Source organism: Opisthocomus hoazin, chromosome 5, assembly GCF_030867145.1.
Source record: "Opisthocomus hoazin isolate bOpiHoa1 chromosome 5, bOpiHoa1.hap1, whole genome shotgun sequence".
NCBI classification, from domain to species: Eukaryota; Metazoa; Chordata; class Aves; order Opisthocomiformes; family Opisthocomidae; genus Opisthocomus; species Opisthocomus hoazin.
In genome coordinates, this window is record NC_134418.1 from 27,125,294 (window position 1) to 27,152,641 (window position 27,348).

At 38.8% G+C, this 27,348-nt stretch overlaps 1 protein-coding gene across 5 annotated transcripts in view; it reads left to right on the top strand.

Moving 5' to 3' along the window:
• The window catches only part of KLHL5 (kelch like family member 5), a 76,956-nt gene that overhangs the window by 24,590 nt on the left and 25,018 nt on the right, over positions 1 to 27,348 (top strand). For 2 of the 5 annotated variants that reach the window (XM_009935514.2, XM_075420703.1), the window contains exons 1-2: positions 9,100 to 9,596; positions 20,174 to 20,356. In XM_009935514.2, the coding sequence (XP_009933816.1) occupies positions 9,220 to 9,596; positions 20,174 to 20,356 (560 nt within the window). In that variant the 5' untranslated portion in view covers positions 9,100 to 9,219. Of the gene's footprint in view, positions 1 to 9,099; positions 9,597 to 14,892; positions 14,933 to 20,170; positions 20,357 to 27,348 lie in introns of those variants that run through there. The other 3 variants (XM_075420706.1, XM_075420705.1, XM_075420704.1) reach the window with 3 other exon arrangements.

Below are 27,348 nucleotides of genomic sequence, written 5' to 3' on the forward strand. Positions count from 1 at the left end.
TAAAGCTGATGAAGAATTAATAGAGGGATTAGGGGGCCAAGTTCCATCCCAGGGGTGGGCCTACTTAAGTGATGGCAGAATTATAATCCCTGCTAAACAGATATGGGGGGTGGTTAAAGAAGAACACAATAGGACACACTGGAGAGCGGACTCCCTGTACAAATTTTTAAATCAGAAATTAATAGGGAAAAATTTGTATACTACAGTCCGACAAGTAACCCAACAGTGTGAAACGTGTTTAAAAATAACCCCAATACAGGTAACCGGGTACAATTAGGAGGTATTGGGAAGGGAAGTATACGGGGACAACATTGGCAAATTGATTTCTCTGAACTTCCAGGAAAAGGAGGGTACAGGTACTTATTAGTACTCACGGATACCTTTTCAGGTTGGCCAGAAGCATTCCCTTGTAGAACAAATAAAGCAAGGGAAGTAACTAAGGTATTATTAAATGAAATAATACCTCGATTTGGGGTACCGACAATTATCTCCTCAGATAGGGGGATGCATTTTTGTGCAGAAGTAGTGCAACAGGTCAGCAAACTGTTAGGAATCAATTGGCAGTTACATACGCCCTACAGACCACAAGCCAGTGGGCAAGTAGAAAAGATGCAAAAATATGCCAAAAAGCAAATCTATATTGGTACCAAGCATTGCCTATTGCACTACTTCGGATACATGTAAAACCTAGGGTCAAAGAAAATTTGAGCCCTTTTGAGATACTATATGGGAGACCATATCAGGCTAAACATCAGGGGGAAGATTTGAACCAGTTGGGAAATCAGTATCTACAAAATTATGTTATATCCTTAGGAAAACAATTAGAAAGGATTAGTAAAAATGTTTTGGGTACCAGGGCTAAAGGGTTAGATCACTCGATCCATCCATTTCACCCTGGAGATTGGGTTTATGTTAAGAATTTTTCAGGTGATCCACTGAGAGAGAAGTGGAATGGACCTTACCAGGTATTGCTGACTACCTTCACTGCAATCAAGATTAGAGAACAACCGGCCTGGATCCATTATTTCCGAGTGAAGAAGGCTCCTAAACCAGGATGGATGGTCGAAAAGGCTGGCAGTTTGAAACTATGATTGCGGCGGTAACTTTGTTAAACCTAGGCTTTTTAGGATACCGCGATCATGACAACTCAAGCTACATGACTGGACCAAGATGTGACCTACAGATATTAGATAAAAACACCCAGATATAGGTCAGCAATAATAGCTGCCTATGGAAAGCAAGATCCAACACTTGTTCGTGCTGACCCCCTTCCATACACACAAAAATTGTACTTGCAGAGATGGGTGGAATGATTATTTGATCAACAAAACTACAGTAGAAGTAGGAACTTGGGATTTGAAAGGGACAGGCGCGATATATATAGATTTTTGTAACAGAACCCAATTAGAAACCTATAGCCCCTCGAACTGGGATTATTTTAGGAATGTACCAATTGGCTGGGTAAACCGCGGAACACTTTGCAGAGCCACTGATGGGGCCCTGTAAATTACACAACACGTATTGGTGGCTATGTGGTGATGGCATCAGCAGAAAGCGACTCCCTGCAGGTTGGGAGGGAATGTGTACCATAGGTCATCTAGTCAGCCAGGACCGAATATATAATCGGTCCCAAATACCTAAAGGCATATTGAGAACATCATGGAGACAAGCCAAACGGGAAGACAACCCACTTGTAAGTAGGGGAACAAAATTTAACCTCTTGGCTCCCCAATTTAGAGTGATTGAAACAATTGTTCATGGGAATGATCACACTGGTCGTTTTAGGAATACTTGTTTGCATGTCTCTCAAATGTCTCCTTTGGTGTTGTCGGGATTCAGTTGAGACACACAGTGATTGGAAAAAGGAATAAGATTAGGCACCAAATAGAATTATTTGAAAATAATACCTACAAAATAGAATAGTGAGGATTCATAGCTTTCTAGCTACAAATCCTCAAAAGAAAAGGAGGGATTGAAAACTGTAAATGTAACAAATGTAACATGTAGGGAATGTTATCACTTCAGGTGGTCAGAAACAAGTCTTGGTTCTTTGTGAATAATTCGGACGGTTGCAAGACAAGGGACTCCTGAATAATCCCTTTAGGCGCCTAGGCCTTGGGAGAACAGGTATGCAAACTACAGAGATAAGGAGGCTGCAGGATAATCTGAAGACCCCCGCCGAGAGACGCCAAACAAACATGTGCGATGGACATTACCATATATTAATGAATTCTCGGAAAAGCCATTACTATGATAAACATTTCTTGGAAATGTAATGAATATGTATGTTAACATAGCATAAATACCTAGTAACTGTGTCTCTTCGGTGCACACGTTTGGAGGAGAGATCCCCCGTGTGCCCGGCGCCGTAATAAAGAATACCTGCTTAATAGTCTGCCGACTATTGAGTCTTCAATTCCGGCTTTTCACGGCATCATTTCTGGCACCCCAGATGGGACCCGCTCTGCTCGGCTGCAGGACCCGCTGAGAACAGGACTCCCTAGGGTAGCCCCGGGATTTCCCGGAGGGACTCCTCGCCTCACTCGGATCACTGCGGGAGCAGACAAGGACCATCTAAACGAGTAAAGGTATTCTTTTTTTTTTTCTTTCGCTTTCTTTCTCTGTTTTGGTATGTGAGACCGGTCATTTGGAGAGTTCTCGTAAGTCGTAGGAGACGTCCTACGCTGAGCGCTGTACACCAGGCTACTAGTGCCTGAGGGTGTATGTCTTGGTGCGTTGGTGCAAGCACGGGTTGTGTTTTGCACTTCTGTAATAACGTGCTTTTGGTATTGTTGTATTGGTGCGTTGGTGCAGGCACAGGTTGTGTTTTGCACTTCTGTAATAACGTGCTTTTGGTATTGGTACACCTAGGAAACCTGCTTAAGTTGTACTTCTGGTGATACGGATTTGTTGGTATTGAACTTGGATATCGGATATCTCGGATACTGGCTCGTTAAGAACCTTGTACGGCGAACCTCTTTTTTTATGTGACCAGAATATTAATTGTGACATTTGCGGAACGTGGTCAAAGCGGGACAGAAGGGGACAACAGTTTAGAATTTTAAGACAAAGATAACAGAAGTACAGAATCAGTAAAGTAAAATGGGGGGACAGCAAAGCAGTGGTATTTTAAAGAAAAGCCCCTTAGGATGTATTCTAGCACATTGGAAAGCTTGTGTGACTGTGTATGAAGCCTCTGTGTGAAAGACAAGTAAGTCAAAAAAAAAAAAAAAGAAAAAAGAAAAAAAACACCACATACGTTTGGTATGTTCTGCTGATTTCCAGTTTTTGACTTGGGACTGTTGTATTTGAACTCTGAGTCTTCGGGGCCGTGGTTTATGATTTCTTAAGTATCAGTGCAGGGTCTTCCCGTGGGGGGGATTTTGAGAGCCTCTCCCAGGATCTAGACGGCAACATTGGGAAAAGTAGGGGGAGACCCCTCACTCAACAACATCTTAATAATGTATGGGGTTTGGTTTGCTTAAAGAAAATCGGCATGATTTAGGAATTGAATTGGGAATTTGGGGATTGGTTTTAAAATACAAGTTGGTATATATTGTGGGGTTACAAGTTCTCTAGTTATTTGGCATTGATCGATCATTTAGGGACTCTGGTTTTGGGGTATGTATTAAATATACTGTATATATTGTTTTGAAAGAGCTCTATGTATATAAACATGTTAACTGAAGTGGTTTGCCTGTATATATTGTTGTACTTAGGTGATACAGTTTGTAAACAGAAGGATTTTAAAAGATCACTTCTAGGTTGTGTGTGTGTGTGTGTGTTGTGTTAACCGATTGGTGGAGAAGTTGAGAAGTTATTTTATTGTAACATGAGCTTCGGAGGGAGGTGATCCCCTCATAAGGAAACAATTAATTGAATTATGATATGTTGTTAGAATTGATGCGATTTTGTGGACAATTAAAAAGTATAGGAGATGAAAAGTTTAACGCGGTATTGAAAGAAGAAAAAAACAAAAAAAACCCAAAAGGAAAACCCCTCTGGATTTTCCAAAGGGTTGTGTAAAGTGATTAGAACAGAAAGGTATCAAGTTACAAGCTGCTTTGCTAGCTGCTGCTCTAAATGAAGGGAAAAAAAAAAAAAAAAAAAAAAGCAAAGTTCTTAGAAGTTAAGCAACAGAAAAACAAAATGAAAAAGAGGGGAAACAAGGTAACTTTTACAGTATGGACTACTAGTGGAGTGTGAATCAGAATACAATACTCCTGTGTTACCAGTAAAAAAAAAAAAGCAAAACCAGGTGGAATTTACTGGGTAGTACAGAATTTAAGAGAAGTGAATAATATTGTCAGGGGCATACACCCTGTGGTAGCAAGTATGGTTTACGGTATTGGATTTAAATGATGCATTCTTCTGTCTGCCTTTAGCCAAAGAAAGTCTGAATTTATTTGCATTTGAGTGGGAAAAACCTACCACGGGTAAAAAAAACCCCAGCTTGCCTGGACAGTGTTACCCCAAGGTTTTAAGCATAGCCCAACGATCTTTGGAAATCAACTAACACGAGAACTTGAAGCATGGAACCCTTCCTCCAGAGATGGAACCCTTTTACAGTACATTAATAGCAACTGAAACAAAACCTGACTGTATACAGTAGACTATCAGTTTGTTAAAGTTTTTGAGATTAAATGGGTATCAAGTCTCTCAACAGAAAACTCAGATGGTGCGGCAACGGGTAACCTACCTTGGATGCGAGCTGTCTGGACAAAGAGAACTAGGAACAGAACAGAATGAAGCCATCTGCAGGACTCCCCTCCGTCAGACGGTAAAAGAGCTCAGGACCTTTCTGGGACTGACAGGTTGGTGCTGGTTATGAATTTATAATTATGGAATAATAGTGAGACCCTTATGTGAACTTTTGAAAAACAACCCCACCCGATTGATGTGGTCCAAAGAAGCTCAAAATGCATTTCAGACACTTAAGAAGGATCTAATGAAGGTCCCGGCTCTGGGCCTGCCTGATGTTACTAAACCCTTTTGGCTGTTTTCTTATGAGACACAAGGCATAGCTCTGGGGATCCTAGCTCAACAGCTGGGACCCTACAAAAGAGCTGTGGCCTATTTTGCTAAACAGCTGGATGGAGTAAGCAAAGGATGGCCAGGATGTCTGCAAGCTGTGGCGGCGGTGGTCTTGACTATTCAGGAAGCCCGAAAATTCACCTTGGGCAAGAGATCACAGTACCGATCTCACACAGAGTATCAGCTGTACTGCAACAAAAAGGGAACTACTGGCTTTCCCCATCCCAATTTCTACGATACCAGGGACTAATACTACGAACCCAGCTTCTTTTCTCAGCGGATTAATCTCTGTACCATTGGTACCTGATTGCTTAGAAACCATAGAGACTGTGTACTCCAGCAGACCAGATCTGAAAGAGGAACCCCTGGAAGATGCACAGGACTCCTGGTTCACGGATGGAAGCAGCATTGTCGGACAAGGTATTCGAAAGGCCAGGTATGTGGTGACAACAGCAGCCGAAGTAGTTTGTTCTCAATCACTACCTGCTAGAACATCAGCTCAAAAGGCTGAAACTATTGCCCTAACTAGGCCTCTGGAGTTAACAAAAGGAAAAAGATAAATATATGGACAGATTCCAAATATGCCTTTGGAGTTGTCCACGCTCATGGGACAATTTGGAAGGAGCGAGGACTACTAACTGCGCAAGGGAAGCAGATTAAATACGCTGAGGAAATCCTTCGACTATTAGAAGCTGTTCAACTACCAGCAAAAGTTGCCATCGTGTACTGCCGAGGACACCTGAAGGGTAACACTGACCAGGAAAGAGGTAACAGGTTGGCTGACTCTGAAGCTAAACAGGCAGCAGAGAGAATGTAAGAGATTTTAGCCTTAATTCCAGATTATAGAAATAGAAACCTGAGTGACCAAGAAAATGTTGAGTATTCTAAAGCTGATGAAGAATTAATAGAGGGATTAGGGGGCCAAGTTCCATCCCAGGGGTGGGCCTACTTAAGTGATGGCAGAATTATAATCCCTGCTAAACAGATATGGGGGGTGGTTAAAGAAGAACACAATAGGACACACTGGAGAGCGGACTCCCTGTACAAATTTTTAAATCAGAAATTAATAGGGAAAAATTTGTATACTACAGTCCGACAAGTAACCCAACAGTGTGAAACGTGTTTAAAAATAACCCCAATACAGGTAACCGGGTACAATTAGGAGGTATTGGGAAGGGAAGTATACGGGGACAACATTGGCAAATTGATTTCTCTGAACTTCCAGGAAAAGGAGGGTACAGGTACTTATTAGTACTCACGGATACCTTTTCAGGTTGGCCAGAAGCATTCCCTTGTAGAACAAATAAAGCAAGGGAAGTAACTAAGGTATTATTAAATGAAATAATACCTCGATTTGGGGTACCGACAATTATCTCCTCAGATAGGGGGATGCATTTTTGTGCAGAAGTAGTGCAACAGGTCAGCAAACTGTTAGGAATCAATTGGCAGTTACATACGCCCTACAGACCACAAGCCAGTGGGCAAGTAGAAAAGATGCAAAAATATGCCAAAAAGCAAATCTATATTGGTACCAAGCATTGCCTATTGCACTACTTCGGATACATGTAAAACCTAGGGTCAAAGAAAATTTGAGCCCTTTTGAGATACTATATGGGAGACCATATCAGGCTAAACATCAGGGGGAAGATTTGAACCAGTTGGGAAATCAGTATCTACAAAATTATGTTATATCCTTAGGAAAACAATTAGAAAGGATTAGTAAAAATGTTTTGGGTACCAGGGCTAAAGGGTTAGATCACTCGATCCATCCATTTCACCCTGGAGATTGGGTTTATGTTAAGAATTTTTCAGGTGATCCACTGAGAGAGAAGTGGAATGGACCTTACCAGGTATTGCTGACTACCTTCACTGCAATCAAGATTAGAGAACAACCGGCCTGGATCCATTATTTCCGAGTGAAGAAGGCTCCTAAACCAGGATGGATGGTCGAAAAGGCTGGCAGTTTGAAACTATGATTGCGGCGGTAACTTTGTTAAACCTAGGCTTTTTAGGATACCGCGATCATGACAACTCAAGCTACATGACTGGACCAAGATGTGACCTACAGATATTAGATAAAAACACCCAGATATAGGTCAGCAATAATAGCTGCCTATGGAAAGCAAGATCCAACACTTGTTCGTGCTGACCCCCTTCCATACACACAAAAATTGTACTTGCAGAGATGGGTGGAATGATTATTTGATCAACAAAACTACAGTAGAAGTAGGAACTTGGGATTTGAAAGGGACAGGCGCGATATATATAGATTTTTGTAACAGAACCCAATTAGAAACCTATAGCCCCTCGAACTGGGATTATTTTAGGAATGTACCAATTGGCTGGGTAAACCGCGGAACACTTTGCAGAGCCACTGATGGGGCCCTGTAAATTACACAACACGTATTGGTGGCTATGTGGTGATGGCATCAGCAGAAAGCGACTCCCTGCAGGTTGGGAGGGAATGTGTACCATAGGTCATCTAGTCAGCCAGGACCGAATATATAATCGGTCCCAAATACCTAAAGGCATATTGAGAACATCATGGAGACAAGCCAAACGGGAAGACAACCCACTTGTAAGTAGGGGAACAAAATTTAACCTCTTGGCTCCCCAATTTAGAGTGATTGAAACAATTGTTCATGGGAATGATCACACTGGTCGTTTTAGGAATACTTGTTTGCATGTCTCTCAAATGTCTCCTTTGGTGTTGTCGGGATTCAGTTGAGACACACAGTGATTGGAAAAAGGAATAAGATTAGGCACCAAATAGAATTATTTGAAAATAATACCTACAAAATAGAATAGTGAGGATTCATAGCTTTCTAGCTACAAATCCTCAAAAGAAAAGGAGGGATTGAAAACTGTAAATGTAACAAATGTAACATGTAGGGAATGTTATCACTTCAGGTGGTCAGAAACAAGTCTTGGTTCTTTGTGAATAATTCGGACGGTTGCAAGACAAGGGACTCCTGAATAATCCCTTTAGGCGCCTAGGCCTTGGGAGAACAGGTATGCAAACTACAGAGATAAGGAGGCTGCAGGATAATCTGAAGACCCCCGCCGAGAGACGCCAAACAAACATGTGCGATGGACATTACCATATATTAATGAATTCTCGGAAAAGCCATTACTATGATAAACATTTCTTGGAAATGTAATGAATATGTATGTTAACATAGCATAAATACCTAGTAACTGTGTCTCTTCGGTGCACACGTTTGGAGGAGAGATCCCCCGTGTGCCCGGCGCCGTAATAAAGAATACCTGCTTAATAGTCTGCCGACTATTGAGTCTTCAATTCCGGCTTTTCACGGCATCAGTTGTGTATTTTGCAGATGGTGTGTCTGGTGTCTCCGATAGTGAGCAGTTAGCTTTTCCTTGCTTTTGCCTTTAGTGATGTGTAAGTCAATGGAAGCCATTAGCTTATTTCAGATAGAAACTTTCAGTTACTGCAGACCTAGATTTCAATCAAAACACATCAAGATGAAAGGCTCTGTAACCCAGTAGTAGTCCCTTGAGCCTTCGAGGCTGTTCTTGTCCTTTTAAAGTTAGTACACGTCCTGTAATAGGAAAAAAAAATTACAGTTCAGTTTCTTCCCAGCATAATCAGCTATCTTTGGATTGGATTTAAGTCTTGTCTGTACATTTATTCTTTAGCAGCGCAAGAAGAATTTAATTTGCTTTTTGCGGATTTTTTCCCCTCTCTAGTAGTAGCAAGAGTTAATAGAATAAGAAGCAGAGATTCTAAGATGCAGTGCAGGAATTACGTTCTCTGTCATTTGTGGTTTAAGAAAAGGGGGTGGTATTCAGCTCTTGAAAGGGCTTTAATGAATCCTGTTTGGTGTTTTTGAAAGCTAATGGTCAGAGGAGAGCAACAGAAACAGCCTTTTCGCTTTTAGGGTAAACTGATTAGCATTTTTCCTGTTTGAGGTGATCGTTTCACCTCCTCTTTTTATCTCGGGATTTTTCACCGTCTGTTGCCTTTTGTTTGTATTCAAATGACATACCGTTAAAGAAGCCTTTTTTATGTGAATGCAATGCTTTCTCCCCTCCTTCTGAGGAAAATCTGCTTGCCACAGACAGGCAGAGCATGTGTTTCTCTTGTCTTGGTTGGGTGCACAAATCTTTTATGTGTGCTGCTTCTTAGCCTGTTGCCTAGACGATCACTGGCTTTCCCTAAGGATGTCTGGTTCTCGTAAAGAGTTTGACGTGAAGCAGATTTTAAAAATCAGATGGAGATGGTTTGGTCATCAGGCGTCAGCCACTAATTCCGCAATTGAAAGCCACCAGGGAGACTTCTGGAACAGAGGACAAAATGTTACAACTGGTGGCACAAAGTTGTTAGATTCGGGTAACCTGCCCTTACCATCAGTTGGTTACGGAAGGTCCAGCCAACGGGATTTCCAGAACTCGCCTCCCTGGCCAATGGCAGCCACCTCAGAAATCCCGGCGTGCGAATTCTCGGCAGAAGATTGTGGAGGTGCACGTTGGCTTGACAGGCAAGAAACAGATGACAGAGCAAGCGAAGAAGAAAATGAATCGGACAGCAGTTCGTGCAGGTCAATTATTACTTTGCTATTGTGAGAAATGCGTTGTCGTGTTTACAGACAGCATGCATGCAGAGGCTAGCCTCTATTCTAGATTAAAATGCTTCAGAAACCCAGCAGCTGCTGTGCATCAGAAGCAGAAAATGATTTATAAGCAGGGTTCTCTGTGTTTCCTAGGACCTTTTTAAAAGACAACTTCAGTCAGTAAGGATAAAAAAAGCACAAATGTTCATGTACTCCCTTGCGTTTTAAATAGTATACCAAGTACGTGCTGCTACGAACAAGGTAATGTCCATTGCATGGTAATGTTACAGGATGCTTTCTAAATTAATTTGAAGTGGCGCTGGTTGTTTAGTTATGCTGGGAATTAGTCCCATGCCAGTTCGGAGAAAACTGTGAAAATGTGAGCTTCTTGTGACATGTTTCCACATGTTTCTATAGACAAGGGAGATGAAACTGTAAAAAATACTTAGACTACAAAACAAAGATTTTTTTTTTCTTGCATATGCAACTTGAATAATAGTAATAATAAAATAATCTATGGAAAGCCAGCCAGTTTGTGTTTTAAAGGGATTGCAGGTATCAATCCAGGTGTCTTGCACTGTGTATCCAGCGTAAAAAGAAAAAATAGCTTTATTGTGGCTGGAAAGGTGTTCTGGTGTTCTTCTCTTACATAGCATTACTAAAGATGAAACTGTAAAATTTCTTCTTAAATGAAAGGTATTTACCAGCAGTTGTAAATTAGGTAAGTTAATAATCTTTCTTGTTAAGTTTCAGTTTAATTCTTTTATTTCCTTTTACTGCATAAGTCAGCCATTCTTCACTAAGACATATTTTTCCTGCTTTGAGGTGCACATAGTGCACAATAGTTAGCTTACCTTTTCAAGTAAATTTTATGATGTTTGCTTTCTCGCTTTTAAGATAACTTTGCAATGATATGGCATTTCAGAATGTATGACTATTCGAAAGGGTACACTCTTCAGTAAAGCCTGTTAAGGACAGATCAATCTGGTTATAGCAGTTTTAGTGTTTTGCATTCCCTAGGAGAAGAATTCATTTAGTGCAAGGGTAAAGTAGTCCGTAATATAAACACTGACTATTTATGGTTTGTATAACCTTTAAAGATTGAAGGAAAGTAGAGAGGGTAAAAATGCTTGGGAGTCAACGCAGTGTTTTTGTCACTGAATGGCTAAAGTACTAGAATTACAGGGACGGGAAATCCTGCATACTGATGCTTCATAACAGCAGTCTTATTGTGCTGCAACAACTATATAGCTATAAATAACATATCTCTGAAGAGATCCTATTTTAAGTGATATTCAGGTATGAATTTTTAAATAGCTGTGTCACTGGATAATATATATGATATATGTGTAACATCAGCTTCCATTTCAGCAGCAGCTACTTGTGATGTGAAATTTTTATGTACAGCATTACCCCAAATAGGATATTCTCACCATAGCAAGGCAATCGGTGAAGAAAAAACATGTAATTTTATGAGATAAATGTGTAGATTGAAATTACTACAAATTTGTTCTTAATTGTAGGAGAGGAATTTTTATATGACAAAACTAATTTGTTACTTTGTAGAGCTGGAGAACTGCAGATACTTATATAGGGGATGTGAGAAATATATGTAGAGAGCATTGGGGTTTTGGGGTTTTTTTGCAGACAAGAGTTGTATGCTACAGGAAACGCATGTAGGATTTGAACTTAGTAAATTTGCAGTATCTTTTTAATGATGTGCTTAATCATCTATAGCATCTAAAGTTATTTGTAATTCCTTTATTGTCTTATAATTCTTGCTAGTGTTTTACTTTCGTGCTTTAAAATAAATATTTTAGATAAATTTTGAGTTCAGTGTTGATACAATTTAATATGTAACTAATGCTAGTGTAAGAACTTGTTTTGTATTGTTACCTGTATCTCTGTTCTGATGGGGAGACTGTATTTTCACCATGTTTTGTTCACTCCCTTTATTAAAAATGTATAAGCTGTTGGGCAGACTATGTAAGTCTGATGTTAAGAATTAAATTAAATGGTCTTTTTTGTTAGTCTAAAATATAGCATCTTATCTATTGACTTGAGAAAAAAACCAAACAAACCAACACCTTCATCTATGTAGTTTTCAAAGGGCTTTGTTCCCCCCTGTGAAAACCCTGTTACCTCCATTAGAAACAAACTATGTATATGAAAAAAACCTTTTTTAAAACTTTTTGTGGAAGCCAGGGTGTTACCATACTTCTTCGCTCCATTGTAACTTATTGCCCAGTTACAAGCCCTAAAAGCATGGAGTGACAGAAGCAGTTTTCCTGCGTTCTGTGTATCGTCCTTCCTCTTTGCCATGTCAGATAGCACAGGCAGAAAAGCATTTAGATCAGGTCTTTGTCGTTATGAAAGCTTTAGATTATTACATGATTCATTTAGAGGAGAGGTGCTGTGGGATTCATTTGTTATTAGTACAGAGTTTGGTGGCAGGAGACATACGCAGATTCCAAGTTTAGTACCAGAAGTTTGACAAAGGCTGCGCCTGAGGTGCAAACAGATCATTCGGATTCGGGGATCGGAGCTAGTCGGCTGTAACGCTGTTCGCATCGTACTCCTATGCGTCATTTGTAACCAGCATTAGCTTGAATGATGCCTTACTGGGCCAGTGAGGTTTGAATTCTTTTGTTGGTTTTCATCTCCTAGATTTCCTCTATTGCTGCTGTTTAACTCTCCTGCATTCCTGAGGCAATGGTCAGCATTTTGGATTTGTACACCTTTTAAAATTTTCCAACAGCTGTGCAGATTCTTGTATAGCAAATGTAAGCTTATTAGCAATAGATTTGTTTTTCTTAACTTTTTGTGGGTGCCTTAGCAGCAGTCCACAGACCTTGAAGGCACAGTGGGTATCAAGCTAAAAGTACCTAGAGCACACCAGAGTACTCTATCAGGTTCATTTCACCCAGGCACGCATTAAAATATTGGAATTACTTTACTGTAGATTTAAGTATGGAAATGTATTCAAATATAATCTAAAATGTATATTTGTATTTGAACATTAAATACAAGCAATGTTTCAGAATTCATCTGAATTTTTAGTAACAAGTCTGTGATTGATGTTAAGACAAGGTCTGAATGTCGTGGGTGGTAGCTACTCTGCAGTATTGCTCTGTAGGAACAGTCTTGGAGTTAGTACGTTGTAACTTCCAGTCTAAGTCTGCTCCCCCCGCAAGTTTTCAGTCTACAGAAATCTTTGATATGTCTTTTCTCGCACAGCAGTCTTCCTGACATTTGAGGCTGTAAGTTCTTTAGGACCCCCAGTTGTGCTGTGTATTTCTGGATATCTCATATCACAAAATAATGCAAACTGCCAAATAAGGACAGTTGATAGATTCCCTAATTGTGGCATGATAGTAGTATGATACTTGAAATTAACTGAAAAACTATAAAAAGCATTTTTTTTTTGCTAGATATATGCATGAATTAAAAATAAGAAACTTTTTTGTCGAAAGGCAAGTTGTTTTCGGGGGGGAAATCTCTAGGCTTCTTGTTTCTTTTCTTCCATTCTGCTGCTAAAATTCTTTCATTTTCCTCTGTGCCTGTTACATCTTCACTTGGGTTGTGTCTATGCATGTTTGAAAAGAGTTAGCACAATTATATAGCATATATGAAGCAGATTTCATCTAGTGAGCTTGAACGGTAGATGTTGTAGTGAAGATAAGGTAACAAGAGGCTTCAGCATGGACTTTGCAAAGCCACAGGGGAATCCAACTATTTATTTGGATGGAATGGGCTTCCATGCAAGACGAACAGATTTTTGCAGTGATTGTCACGTGCTTTGACTGCATTAAAGCTCGGTCAGGTATGTTCTTGTACTGCTGTGCTCCTAGGTCACACTGCAATGTCGATGTGCCATGAGGTCGTTGAAGTAGTTGTGTGTTCCAAACAGAATGCATGTTACTGCTGACATTTGTGTGGGTATATGAATTCACTGCACTAAATCTAAGACATCTCTTAGAAGTAAGACAGGAAACATCAGTGCTATAATCAAAGGTCTAGCTGTAATGAAACTTGCCTACATTATTTCATATCAAAATTAGAAACAAGTAAAGATGCAGTAATAATTGCTTAGCAGACTGCGTATACAGGTCTTTGTTGGGCTGACACTGGAGTCTGTGCTCCAGCTTCTCACGTCCGTTGTTACTCATGCCGGTTAGATTAAGGTTAATGCAGATCTATTTGTGCTTGCTGAACCTGTGCCTTTGGATTGCAAGATTGTAGTTCTGGCTTTTGATATAATTCTTTAGCACAGAGTAAATCATTGGCCCTCAAGTTCACATGCACTTTTGTCCTCTTCCCATTATCCTGTCTTATCTTAAATTATAAAACAGTATGGATTTTTAGCAGTCTTTATTGTTACCATCTACTGCTTCCTTCTTTTATGTATGCTCTTCCCAGCCTTTGGAAGAGTCTCCAGATTTTTACTATCGCGTGCTTTTTCCAATAATGCTTTCAGCATCCTTCTGTTCAGCAGACTCCATTCTCTGCAGCTGATGTTCTTGTCTTACTAACTTTGAAGAAGGAAATATATTACTCCTTACAAAGTATAATATGAAATCATGGAAGCTGGTGCAAAAACTGGCATGTTATTTTAGTAAGTTTTGTTCTGATCTCTGTATACAATAAAATGTCATCTAGCTTCCAGACAGCAGTGTAAACAAACAAATTGTTGAAAAAATATTTTTAAAACTATTTTTAAACATTCTGTGTAAAACCTGCAATGCAGGAAGCCATCATAATGCATCAAGAAAGTTGCAAAATTAATATTTGTTTTAAATTGCAAAAGACGTATCTTAATATGTACCCTGATTTGTCCAAGAGGAGACATACTCTATTTTTTCTAATGTGTATGACCTAAACAATTGACTACCCTAGCCTAAAGATGACTTGAAATTGCAACAGTGCTTCTAATTATATTATTACCGAAACAAACCCACCTTGGGTTCATGGGTTTGTTATGCAGTATAGCAAATCCAGTGTCCTGTCTCAAAGTAGACAATTAGCTTACTTTTGGCTACATAGGAGGTTTTTGGGTTTAGGTTTGTTGTTTTTTTTTTTTTAAGTTAGAAAGTCCAGCTACTGGAGACTTGTCTATTCTAGTACCAGAATAACCGCCTTCGGTGGTTTTGAAAAGTAGTGAAATTTGTAGCTTGTTGGTAATTTGCAAGAGTAAATTCCATACGTTTCATTTATGATTGCAGAGTCCTGCTTTGATCAGTCAAACACTGGCTTTTGATTTCATTGACTGTTCTTGGGTTTGCGTTACAAGGATGGAAAGAGCATCATGTAATTTATAGTCAGAGGTACCATGCATTATTTTTCTTCCTTTTATTGTCTCCTCTAAACACAAGGCAGTCGCACCCATTTTCCTGCACATACTTAATTATTTTCATCACTTATCTCTAAACATCTTTTATTATTTTAAACCTTATTTTGAACCTTTTTGAAGTGTGAGTAAAACCAATATTTTTACTATTTTTCTTCTTTAAAATGTCGTGATGCATACTTTTTTTTTACCCGCATATGTTGAGATGTCTGCATTGATTTATTGATTTTCTGTTTATTTACATGTAATTTATAAAGGTAATATTCTTTATGCCTGAATTCAGATTTGAAATGTTGATGGCAGCTGCTTCATTTTCTGAGAGACAAGGTAGTGTTCACTGGAAATATTGTAGTGAGGAGAAAACCAAGTATTTTTTCCCATCTCTGCAGTTTTGTCAGTGTTTACTACTTCTAATGCTTGCATCTACACCCAGTTTGTGTTAGAGAAACGTATGTAAAACAGAATTTAAGCCAATTCTATGCAGAGGTTATTCTTGCTCCAGTTCCCATTTCATACCATTTTCAGTGTATCTGTGAAAGCCATTGGAGTTGGTGTATAGTGCAGCCTGCAGATTACAGTAGGGTGGATAGAGCATTTGCTTTTGGTTTGGTTTCCTAAAGGGACCAAGTTTATGCAGTTGTGTTCTGCATCACCTCTGCCATTTCCCTGGTAGCTTTAAAACCCGTGGGCTGTTGTCATCGTAATGTAAGGGTAGGCAGAAGTCTCTAAGATAATGTCACTCCTCGCAAATGGCAGTTAGTTAATGGAGAGAAACCCAGCTTATTGCCTTCGCTGAAAAAGGGCAGAATTCGTCTGCTGCAAAGCTGGCTGCGCAGCACAGCTTCCCGTTCCTCACATTATTTGCTGGCTCTTGCCTAGTGAGGCAACGCCCTGAAGAATTGAGGGGAAAGGAGAAGAGCCAGACTTGTGGTGGATGGAGTGGGAAAAGGAGACGGATTTTGAAAAACAGACTTCATTTGTTGATTCTGTGAATGAGCCAGTTGAGTAGACAGAGTAGCAGTATATTTGGGGCATTTTCTCCATGAAGATTTTGCAAACAGAAATCCCGTTGTAATGCTGCCTGGCTCCTTTGTCCAGTCAAGGCTCCAGTAACCAGCTGCACTTCAACATGCTGCTCTGTCAAAAGGATTGCTAATTTGTAATGCAAGGAAATCAGCTTCTACTTGCTGCAAAAGTTTAGGAGAGACAAGGTGGTACTTATATATGAGGTCAGCGTCTGTACTACACGCCCTTGATCTAACCATGTCACTCTTACCTCGCAGTAAAACTACGTTTTTGCAGATTCGTAGGATTTCATACTGTCTTCTGGAGAAGTTGACCTTTTTCAGAAGTACAGATGAGGCTGCAGCTAAATTGGGTGAACTGATCGTGACAATAGAACAGTTTTAAATACAAGTGAATTTACACATAATTTTCAGAGATCATTTTTTTCAGACAGAATTTTACATAATTTTTCAGAAAAATATTTTTAAATTAATTTTAAATTTTGGATCTTGTTATTTTCTCTCTGTTCCAAAATGAATAATTTTAAATGTGTATTTGATTTTTTTTCCTTAGTCATAATGAAGTCTTTCTTGCTTCATTTTTATTTCAAAGACAAACATGGAGACATTTAACTTAAAAGATGCCTGCCTAAAAATAATGTAAAATGCATAAAATAAAATGCTTGAAAAAACAGTTTTGCAACCTTCGTTATAGCCAAGGTTAAGACTTACTAGAATTCATAGGTTATTAACTAATATGTATGACTGCTATAAAATAACGATTGTAACTCCTCCTTCAAAATGAACTCAATGCTTTCAAATAATTAAAGTAACAAATCCTGTCAGTAGGAACAGATTGTGCTCCTCCCCCATAAAATTTGAAAAACACTGATGCCTCGCGTTTGAGAGAGAGAGTTTAGTAAAAGTGGGAGGAAAGAAGGCTCGTATGTGGTTTGGTTTGGTTTGTTTTTATATTGAAAACTATGATGTGGCTTTGTTTAAGCTAAAGCAATGAAGCTTGAAAGAGCAGCAGGAGGAGAGGTGTGAATTCAGTGCTCCAGTCATCATCATTATATGTGCTTTTACTTCTGAAACTTGTTTGTCACCACTTTACTACCAGCCCAGTTAACCGCTTCATTGCTTTGCAATGCACTATTATATTGGGCAGAGCTCCTTACTCCAAACATCCTACTTGAAGAAATAAAATAGTTTAAAAATGAATGGTTTTATAGCATGGCTTGTACATAATTTTGATTTCAAAAAACTCATATAAATTCTTTATTAGAGAAGTTGAAGAAAGCTAGCATCTTTAGAATATGATGTTTGTCCACAGGGCAGTAAAATGTGTAGCTAGCATGAGAAAGACCTTGTCCTTAGAGCAACTTAAATGTTTACAATCATCCTGAAGTTGTACCATACTTAATAAAAATTGGTCAGTGCTAGATAGGATCTTTTTTACATAAGCAGGGAAAGAAAAGAAAGACCAAGAAAAGCGTGGTTGAAGTTTAAGAACACAAAAAGAAAGCGCTACTGATTAGCGTTCTAAGATACTCATATTAATATTTCCACTTGATGTGTTAACAATACTATCTTATATGGAGAATATGCAGAGAAGGCTCTAATGCACTTACCTCGTGCTGGCAGCATCAGTCTTTAATGTAATTTTCTTAGTGTTGTGTGTGAGGTGTGCAGGAGTAGCCAATACCTCTGGCCTATGGGAGGGGAAGTTCATGCTGTACTTGAAGATAAATTGGAGTCGAGCGTCAAATCCAAGAGGAGCAGAGCCACCTTTGATGCTCAGAGCTGTAGGACCTCGTGGCTGGCTGTTTGCTCCGAGTATGAGATTCATGGGCCAGCATTAGATGCCCAGGTTTCCTCTTTTCAGGTGGCAGGGATGTAGCCTAAGAATTTTGGAAGGTGTTGCAGTACTACTGCTGGGAGAGGGAAAAGCAGGGCCTTCCCTTCCTCTGTTTTTTCCTTGCTTGCATATTCTCCCAAGCTGTCGTGGCTGTGGTGAACTGAACTGGGAAACAGATTTATAAAACAGTTTGGAGAAGGGAGATTTGAATTTTTCATAACCAGTCATTGGGTAATAGGCATAAATAGCCCTTGAAGCTATATCTTTCCTTTTTTGCAAGCACCTCAACTATTAGACTGTCTCTTTCATGTTCTTTTTATAGATCCCTGAAGATTAATCTTTTTTTCCTTCTCCTTTTCCTTCCTTATGGAAAATGGTTTGTAAGTTCCTGGCTAGAGGACAGGTATAGGGCTGAACTTCCTTGGGTGAGGGAAGGAACTAAGCCTGGTTGTGTTGTGTCCTGAATGAGTGCTTTATTGTGGCTGGTGGAAAACAGACACCACCGCAATTATTTTTCCTTATTGAGTAAGAGTGGTGGCTGCCACCGAGTTGTGTGCGGGACGTACACGTGTGCTGTCTTGGGGCCAGCAGTGGCTCTGGTGAGGGTGTGGTCCAGCAAAGTACTGGCTGAGAGTTTTTTCCTTCCCCCTACTGGTTTGTTGCTTCTTTGGTTACGTTGGCATGACTCTTTGTCAGGTTGTAATAGAAATCAAATCCCTGATACCATGTCATTTTGTTAATCATTATTGATGGGGATAATTTGAGGAATCTGGGTTAAAACCAAGAAACCTGACCTATGTCAACACAATTCAGGGTGTGATAAATTGTGATAGGGAACAAAAGTTTCCTAAGCATTTTATTGTTGAGCAGCGCCCTGTTCTTTCCACTTGAGTTTCTTTTGCAGGGTTGCTGTTTTACGAGTTGCTTTCACTGAGTATGTCTTGCTATTCAGTGTGAGAATGCCACCCAGTTTTGCCAACATAATGTTTTTTTATGGTTACGTGGTTACATTTTTCACATACATGAGTTCCTTGATTCAGTTTCCCACATGGCCACGAAGAATACTTGTTCCAGCTTGTCAGAGGGCCAGTGGTGAAGCAGAACAAGTGACTCACGACGGGTGAGAAGAAGTTGACGCAGCTTAAATAAATGGCTAACCGCAGCTTCAGAGAGCACATTGAAGGCAAAGCCCTCCAAGGGAATTAGGTAGTGAGGTATCTCATATCTGATCCATTACTAGATTTGGGTTTGAATTAAGTGCCAAATTGTTTGGCCTTTTTAGTTATCTAGGCATATATATAAAAAAAAAGCAACAAAAAACCCAAACAAAACGAAAAGCCATTACAGAACATTTTATACTGAAAATCTAGACTTTGATTTTTGAGGAACTGTGTCTTGAAATTAATATCCTAGGCTAAGGACTGAACGAAGTCTCTTGGTAGATTTAGCCCTGAGCATGCTGCCTGAATTCATGACATCTTTGTGAAAGCAGGCATCTGGATGCAGACCTTGTGAATCCATGTCCTTACAAATATTATGGTAGGTGCAGAGTATTTTAGAAGTTGCCTGCATGGTGGAAAAGTAAGTAGTAGTCAGTTAAAGAACTGCAAGCAAGACGAGGTGCTTCCCTCAGTGTACATAATTAGGATTCGTCTCCTTTATGTCCTAGGCCCATGCATTCTTTTTGCATTTTCTGTTCCTCTTTTCTTCCCAAGCTGCTGTGTGTATGGACAGGAATATTTTTTCTCCCCATCCACCCTTGCTTTTCCCCTGCATTGGCTTCTACTGTGCTAGATCTCATTTCAGACACATAAGGCATCATGCAGTAGGAGGGGTGGTATGTTGATGTGTTTATGGGTTTTTTCCCCCTTGCATGCCCACACTCTTTTACTTGCTCCATGTATGCTGAATTTTGTTCTAGCCACCTTAGGCGAAGTGTCAAGCTAGACTTTAACATACATGTGAAGTAAGACTTCAACATATATGGCAGGGAGAGGTTTGATTCCTTACTGCATCCTTCCATCGTTTGGCAGTTTGCAGGGTCTTGGTAGGTGTCTGTTCTTCCTTAACCATCAGACAACGCTATAGATATGATTACTGAACTGATCTTTGCGTGTCTGTTAGTTGAAGAGTACAGCATAAAGTGATCATACCTTTTTCACAAGGGTTTAGAGAAGGTTTGGAGGAAGAGAGAAAGTGTGAATATGAAAAGAAATAAAATACCAAGGAAATATATATTAAAACAAATCATGTATGGCAATTTTAAAATCATGTGATTTTTATTTTATCATCTGCACATAGAATTGCTGCACCTCAATATTGTGTGAGCTAAGATTTCTGTTATTGTCTTCAGCAGAACCTCCAACAGCAGTCATACCTTATCATCTTCTCAAACTATGGAGCCCTGTACCTCAGATGAATTTTTTCAGGCTCTCAACCACGCTGAACAAACTTTTAAAAAGATGGAGAATTATCTTAGACACAAACAGCTATGTGATGTGGTGTTAGTTGCTGGTGATCGTAGAATTCCAGCTCACAGGTAAGTTCATCATAATTTGAAGTAACTTCTTATTTGTTTACAAATGGACCTTCAAAGCATGTCCTGTGTTTTGGTTATAAAAGGTCAGAACATCCTAAACAACTTAGAATACTTTAAACGTGTTTATGTTATTTAACATTTATTTGGGAACTAAAAGTTAGTTCCTGTCTGTATGTCTTCCTTCAAGCCTATAGTAAGATACTTGCCTAACAAAATAAAAACTCAAAAAATCCCAAATGCACCCTCAGAATATTATAAGTAGTAGTGGTTTCTGTACCATAGAATGAAGTAAAAAAATTTCTTAGATTTCATTTTTTCTTTGTACTAACAATTAAGTTGTTGGAGTCACAGTTAGCAATAAGGACAGTCTTCTATCTGCATAAAGTTTTTTTGCTCCTGTAGTAAGAAGAGTCCTTTAATAATAGACCACTGAACACTGACAGCAAGCATTAGAAGGCTATTTTAGATCAAACATCACCCTATCCGTCACCTGTGTAATTAACAGATCATATAGCATGCCACTTAAAAGCTAGGAAAATACCAAAGATTGTGAAACAAAAGTATGAATAACTGAAGCATGTTACAGTATTTAATGCACAGTATTAATAGTTCAAATAGAAACATAGTTATAATTAAGCTGTGGTTTCACAAGATTAGGTCTACAACAGAAATTGCAGCCTAAAGCATTTCGATTTTCCATTGCTCATTCCTATCCCCACAGTGAACTACAGTTTAATACTGTAATAGTAATAAAAAGATGGGGAGAGGTTGCTGGTTTGGGGTTGGTATTTTTCTTAAAAAGCCAGATCTCTCTTTTCAGGTGTCATCCACACTGTTGTGTTGCGTGGGGACGGAAACCTACTTGAGGATCAGGGAGGCAGTTATGGTATAACTTGCTATTGCTCTCAAACTTCATTTTATGGAACTTCATTTTTAAATAGCGACAATTATTCCTGATGTTTCCAAGCTGATTTAAACAAATCTTAACTGCAGTTACTGCTAAAATGGGTGGTTCTGCTCTCCGCCCAACCGCTGGCCTGAACTCCTTTGTAAGCACTTATAGCAGCATAGCTGTGGACTATGATGAATCCTTTTTGGAGACACAGTAGGGTGAGCAAGACGATTTGGCTTTCCCTGTGGCTACAGAGGTGCTTAAGATCAATATTCAGTTTGTTCAAATTAATTGCAAAACTGCATTGTCCTTGTGGAAAGAGTGTATCAGGTGAAAACGGGGAATGCACACACCCCTCCCTAGTGGGTTTGCACCCACTGAAGTAATTTAGAAGTCAAAGGCCTTTGGAGTGCTGTAAACAGGAAAAATAGTGATTATAAACAGGAAATAATTTTACTTCCTTATGTGCCCATGGTAGCACCTTTGCCGTATACGTTCTGGAGTATGGTTTATTTAATGCTTAAAAAGTGTCGAAAGGGTGCAGAGGATAACTGTAAGTATCTTGTAAGGACTGGAAGATTTTTTTGTGGAACAAGATAAACAGAAAGACAACATTCTGTATGCTAAAAAGTTCTTTAACGTGTTTTGTACCTGTTTCTCATTTATTCAGAGAACTGGCTTTGCTCCTCCTGTTTCTGCTACTGTACCTATTTATGTAGTGCATTAAGGTTATGCTACCACCTGTTATTGCTCTGGTCTTCCCTTCCTAGGAGGAGAAACGTCTTGCTGTAGTTGGTATATTGTGTTTTAAATGTGCCTGAGAGTTAAGGCCAAAGAAGCACACTTGGTGCTTGTAGCAGGAGGTGGGAGGCTTATGACTGTCCTTAGTTCACTTCATAATCTCGAAGCAACTTAGAAAGAAGCTTTGCCTTTTGCACAGTAAGTTCTTTCTCTTACTTTTTTGTTTTCACAGAGAAACATAGCAGTAACTATAGTCTTCATCTCAGTACATCCAAAGTATCTCACTAAACACTGAGCTTTTCCATAGTGGGAAAGATAAAGATGGAAATCTTAAATTCGGTTCAGAATTTTATAGAAATTCAGTAAGAAAACTGGCTTTATATACTTGCAGTAGCCTATGTTATAAGAAAAAAAAATCGCTAGGATTTTTGACTGCCTGCACCCACATTCTGACTTCTTTAGTATGGACTGCAGGCTGAAGCAGTCAGTGTATTTCAGGATGCTAGTGATTATTTTGTCTTAAGACTTGATAAGCAATGAAAGATGTATTAAATAGATATTAGCTTAATGGCTTGGCATTCTAAGGTGTAAGAAAATGGAAAGTTCACCTACACTGGGCAGCTTTTTTTTTCCCCCTTTTTAACAAAAATAAAAGTTTTTTTTTTTAATATGTGGTCACATAGTATTGGTAAGAAAGAACATTTTTTAGTCACTCTCATATATAGAGAGGAGTGTTCAGATTGCGTGTTTTGAACCTGATATTTTTAGTAGTTCCTGTATTTTTTTTTCTTAATGATATGTTTCTACATTTGATGATAGTTGAATGTTCCGAGGTGTGTGATAAATGTTTTTAGAGAAAAGAGCAGTGAGTTTGGTGTCTGCAATAGTAGTAAGCACAGTTAATGCATTACTGAAAAATTCTGAAGGGTTTTGGTTTGTGTCTATTCAAAGAATTCAGTCTACGAGTCTACTATAAATAAAAGTATCACATTGTAGTCATGATTTTTCTGAATATGTGATTCTCTGTTGTTCTAAGACTGTTTATCTTCTTGTTCTGTGCTGAAATTATAGCTAAGAACTTATTTAGGAGATCAAGAAGCAAGTAGGAAAGGGGACAGTTCTCCACAAGGAAAAAATGCATTATATTCCCACTCCCTCAGCCTACAGTTCCATAAAGAAATTTTGCCAGACTCTTAATGAAATTTAAGTTTTTCAGATGCTTTTTCTGTGTCAACTGCAATTTCAGATGCCTAAAAGTAATTTATTACTTTCCTATTTATTACATTCACCTAACTGCTACATCCATTATAAAAGTTTGTTTTGTTTTGTAATAACCTGGTGGTCAGAACATTGACTTCAGAAAAGGGAGGTCTGTGTAAATTCCTCACCAGAGGGGATTTAAAGCCTGCCCTGCATCCTTTTACCAGCAATCTGAAAACCTGTGTAGAGCCATTTTCTTTATTCCTGTTGACGCTGAAAGATGGAAATACGAAAGGTGGGACTGGAGGAAAGCAGGCAAATGGAAGGTTATGTGCTCTCGGGGTTAGGAAGCTTGTCTGGAAGAGCGCAGTTCCTGGTTTGCAGACATTTTTATCTTGAGGCTTATTTATTTTTGTGCTTCTTTTCCATGTGACTTAATAATAGTTCCTTTCTTTCACAGTCAGTATTGCTGTAGTTTGTAAATTCTTCACTGCAGCTTTTTTTTTTTGTTTTAGCTACATGTTTATAAAAGTTTAACGCAAAGTGTCTTTCCAGAAAGTCAAAGTATATAAAAACGCAGTTCTGTGGTAGCTTTATGTTTAAAAGGTACTATTGCTACTAACTGTGGTTATTTTGAAAACTTTTACGAAATAGTTTCTTGTAATCATCATTTCAGTGTCAGAAGCAGCAAACAATTTTTGAAAGGTTTGATTTCCCTGGAAAAGAGCTACAATTGGAAATCATTTTAACATAAACATACTGCATGTATTTTTAGGTGTTGCTTGCTTTTAAACAAATTTAATTGAAATAAATACAGATATATTACTAGTGTGGGATAGTACCACTTTCATATATTCTTTTTATTACTGACATACTTTGTTATCAAGAATAGAAACTACCTGAAGCCACCAATGTATCAGGTGCTTCATGCTAGGATGCATGAAGTATTCAGGATCACCTTACAACTTCAGTGAATGATATTAATGTGCTGTTGAGTTCCGCAGGACTATTTTCAGTTGTTACACAGCCACAAACAAGGAGTTGCCTAGGAAGCATCTCTTTTATCTTTAAGATGTTAAGAAGCTTCACTTCATTCTGTCAGGTGAATCAGGTTGGGAGATACTAGATCTGTAAATTGCCGATTTGACAGCTATCATCATTTTATGTAATAATTGCCTTGAAGACCTAGAAAACTGTCTAGATGATGCAGCTTGTGGCAGTTCCAAAAGAAGTACAATTTAATTCAGGCGTGCCACCCTGCTCACACATATGTTACCGGGTCTCGGTAACAGTGAAATTAGAAAACTCTTCAAAATAAGTGAAGCCGTCATGGTGGATCTTTCTGGTTTTGGATCAGAACCTCCTGTAAGAACAGGGGGACATACTGAAACAGATTTTCAGTGTTTAGCCCATAGCTGTTGAGTGTTTCTTCCAGAGAGATTAATTGTTCAGACATTTCATGATCTCCCAGATGAAAAAGTCTGGTATTCGTGTGTTCCTTTTTCTCTACATTTCTCCTGTGCGCAGAAAAGCGCAACCAACCTACTGCATGTGATTCAGTAGCCAAATTCTTGTAATCTTACTTGTGCAGAATTGAGTATTTGGCAGTAGCTGATAATTAGGTAAGGAAAGTAAAGGTAATTACGTTCGACATCCGCAGCTGAACAATTCAATGCCAACTGTGTTAAGGCTTTTTCTTGATTTTTTTTTTTTCCTACTGTTAGGAGGCCTCTCTGATGTTAATTTATACTAATTTCATTGGCATTTTAGTTGGGCCAATTATGAAAGAAATATTACACCTAGGGGAAAAAAAGATTACAAACTCAGAATTCAAAGACCATAGCCTTCTTCAGTTTCTAAACTGAGGAAAGGCAGTATTTTGTAGCATCAGTAGTTCCCAGTCAACTCTTGATATGGATGAATATATTAATTTTAATGATGAATAAATAACACAAAGAGATTTGCTTTATGTTAAAGACTAACAGAGTCATGATGGCTCTATTTAACAAGGAGATTGTGAATATAAGTATGGTTTTTGTAGTCATTGCACGGAGTTTCTTTTGAAAAATCATACTTGTCACTTAGGTCTTTTAGAGGTTTTTTAGCAAAAAGGTCAAATATGGATGAGGAAAGTCTTCCATGGATTCCTCGGTTATATGAAGGTGTTAGCTGCTTCACATTGTGTACTCTGTACGTAGGGATGCAGTTTAATTTTAGACAATCCAGAAAAAGGTTGAAAGAAAAATCAGTTACTAGCTATAAGATTAAAAGATCAGTGAACAAGTGGGTATCAAATGGTATGAGTAAAGCAGTAATTGATTTTTATTGACTAGTGGGAAAAACATAGGACAAGAAAAGGCCAGTTGGCTGGGAGTCTGCCTTTGTTTTCTTTTATGCTAGCTCAGTGTCACTTTGATGCATTGTCACTGTATCTTTTAATCCCCTTTCTTTCCTTGAAAGAACTTTTTTCTACATTAGTTAAATTAAGAGAAATGTGTGGATACCTGTTCTAAGACTTTTTGTTGTGAACATGCTTTTTGGCTAAAATGATTACAAAATTATTACCAGTCTAATTTGTGCTTCGGCATATTACTTGTATTAATCTACTTCTGGGCTGCAGGTCCTGTTTCGGCATATGCAGGTCACTCTCTGGAAAGCACTTAGCACTGTGAAGCGTGTATACCTTCTCATGAATCTGAACACAAGTTTGCAATAATACTGAATGGATTGCATTTTAAATTTCTAATAATTTATTTTGGAGGACTTCGAGACTGGAAGGTACAGGGAGACATTTGTCGATATCGCACAGCTGGTGGAAGTAGTTTGTCTGGAGCCTTGGGTTATTATTTGGCATTTCTTCAACAGTTGTTGCTAAATTATGTACAGTCCAGCTATTTTCTAAATAATAGCGCAGCTAACTAAACCAGTTGCACTGTTAAGGGGAAGGAAAGAAAACAACCAACCAAACCAAAAAACCCCAAACCATGTTAAGATTAGGTTTTAGGTTCTGTTTCCTGTCGCAGAGACCTTTCTTTTCAAGCTCTGTTCTGCATAGAAGTTGAAGTCAGTATTGTCAGTGGTGAATATTTTGTTTGGTTTGCCCTTTTTTTTTTTTTTTTTATTCTGAATTGGACCTGCAGAGTTACTTGGGTTATTCAAATCTGTCCATCTACACGCTTTCCCTTCCGATGAGAACCCCTATTTTGCACATACAAATCGGATCTTGTCATCTCATTCTATCATGAAAAGCAGTTGAAAAAACTCTCCCTTGATGTTTATAAGAATGTACTCTCAAATTTCACTAAACTGCTACAGATCTCTAGGAGGCAGTATTTTCATGTAACTGAAAGCGTCATTAAACCTGAGGTTAAAATGTGTGGAAGTGATGCCTGGACACTACCTTGGCAGAATGTTCTAATTTTTCTCAGCAAATCAGCCACAGAATAAATCTTGTATTTCAAGAACAATATGTTCTTTATTTCTCATTATAAAAGTTTAATCATATGAGATGTTAAATTAAAATTAATCTTTTCTCCGTGTGCTCTTAACACAAGTCTGTTGCCTCAGCAGCTAGAACAAAAGGATTACCCTGCTATAGGCCTGACCAAATGGTCAATGGTCAGACAATCAGCGAGAAAAAAGTAGTTGAAATTGGTCAACAATTTGTTATTTTGCAGTTATTTAATAAAGAGACAGTTCTTTGTAGTTCATGACTTTGTGTGTGCACCTGCAAATCATCCCCATTGATACATGCTTAGACTTGTTCCTCAGCACCGATGCTCACCTTTTCAATTAATTTTACTCTGTTACGTGGTTCCTGACCTCTGTCATCTTAACAAGCCAATATAATAAATCAGCACAGAATAAACTGACTTTTCATGCAGCAGTAGATTCATTGAATGTATGCTGATGGACTGTGTAGTGTGTTTGTAGTAGGCTTGGTTCTTGAGCTTGCTGTTTGTGTAGCTCAGTACATACACAAGTGTATTTATGTTTGAATTCCCTGTGAGCAAGGCAACAGTGCACTGCTGCAGTACAAAAATGATCCAGCCCACAAGGCTGTTCTGGAGGTCTCTTAGGGAAGAGACCAGCAGACCTCATGAATAGTTATGGTAGGTTTCATACAACAGGACTACGGGTTGAATATTCCTGCCTCCCG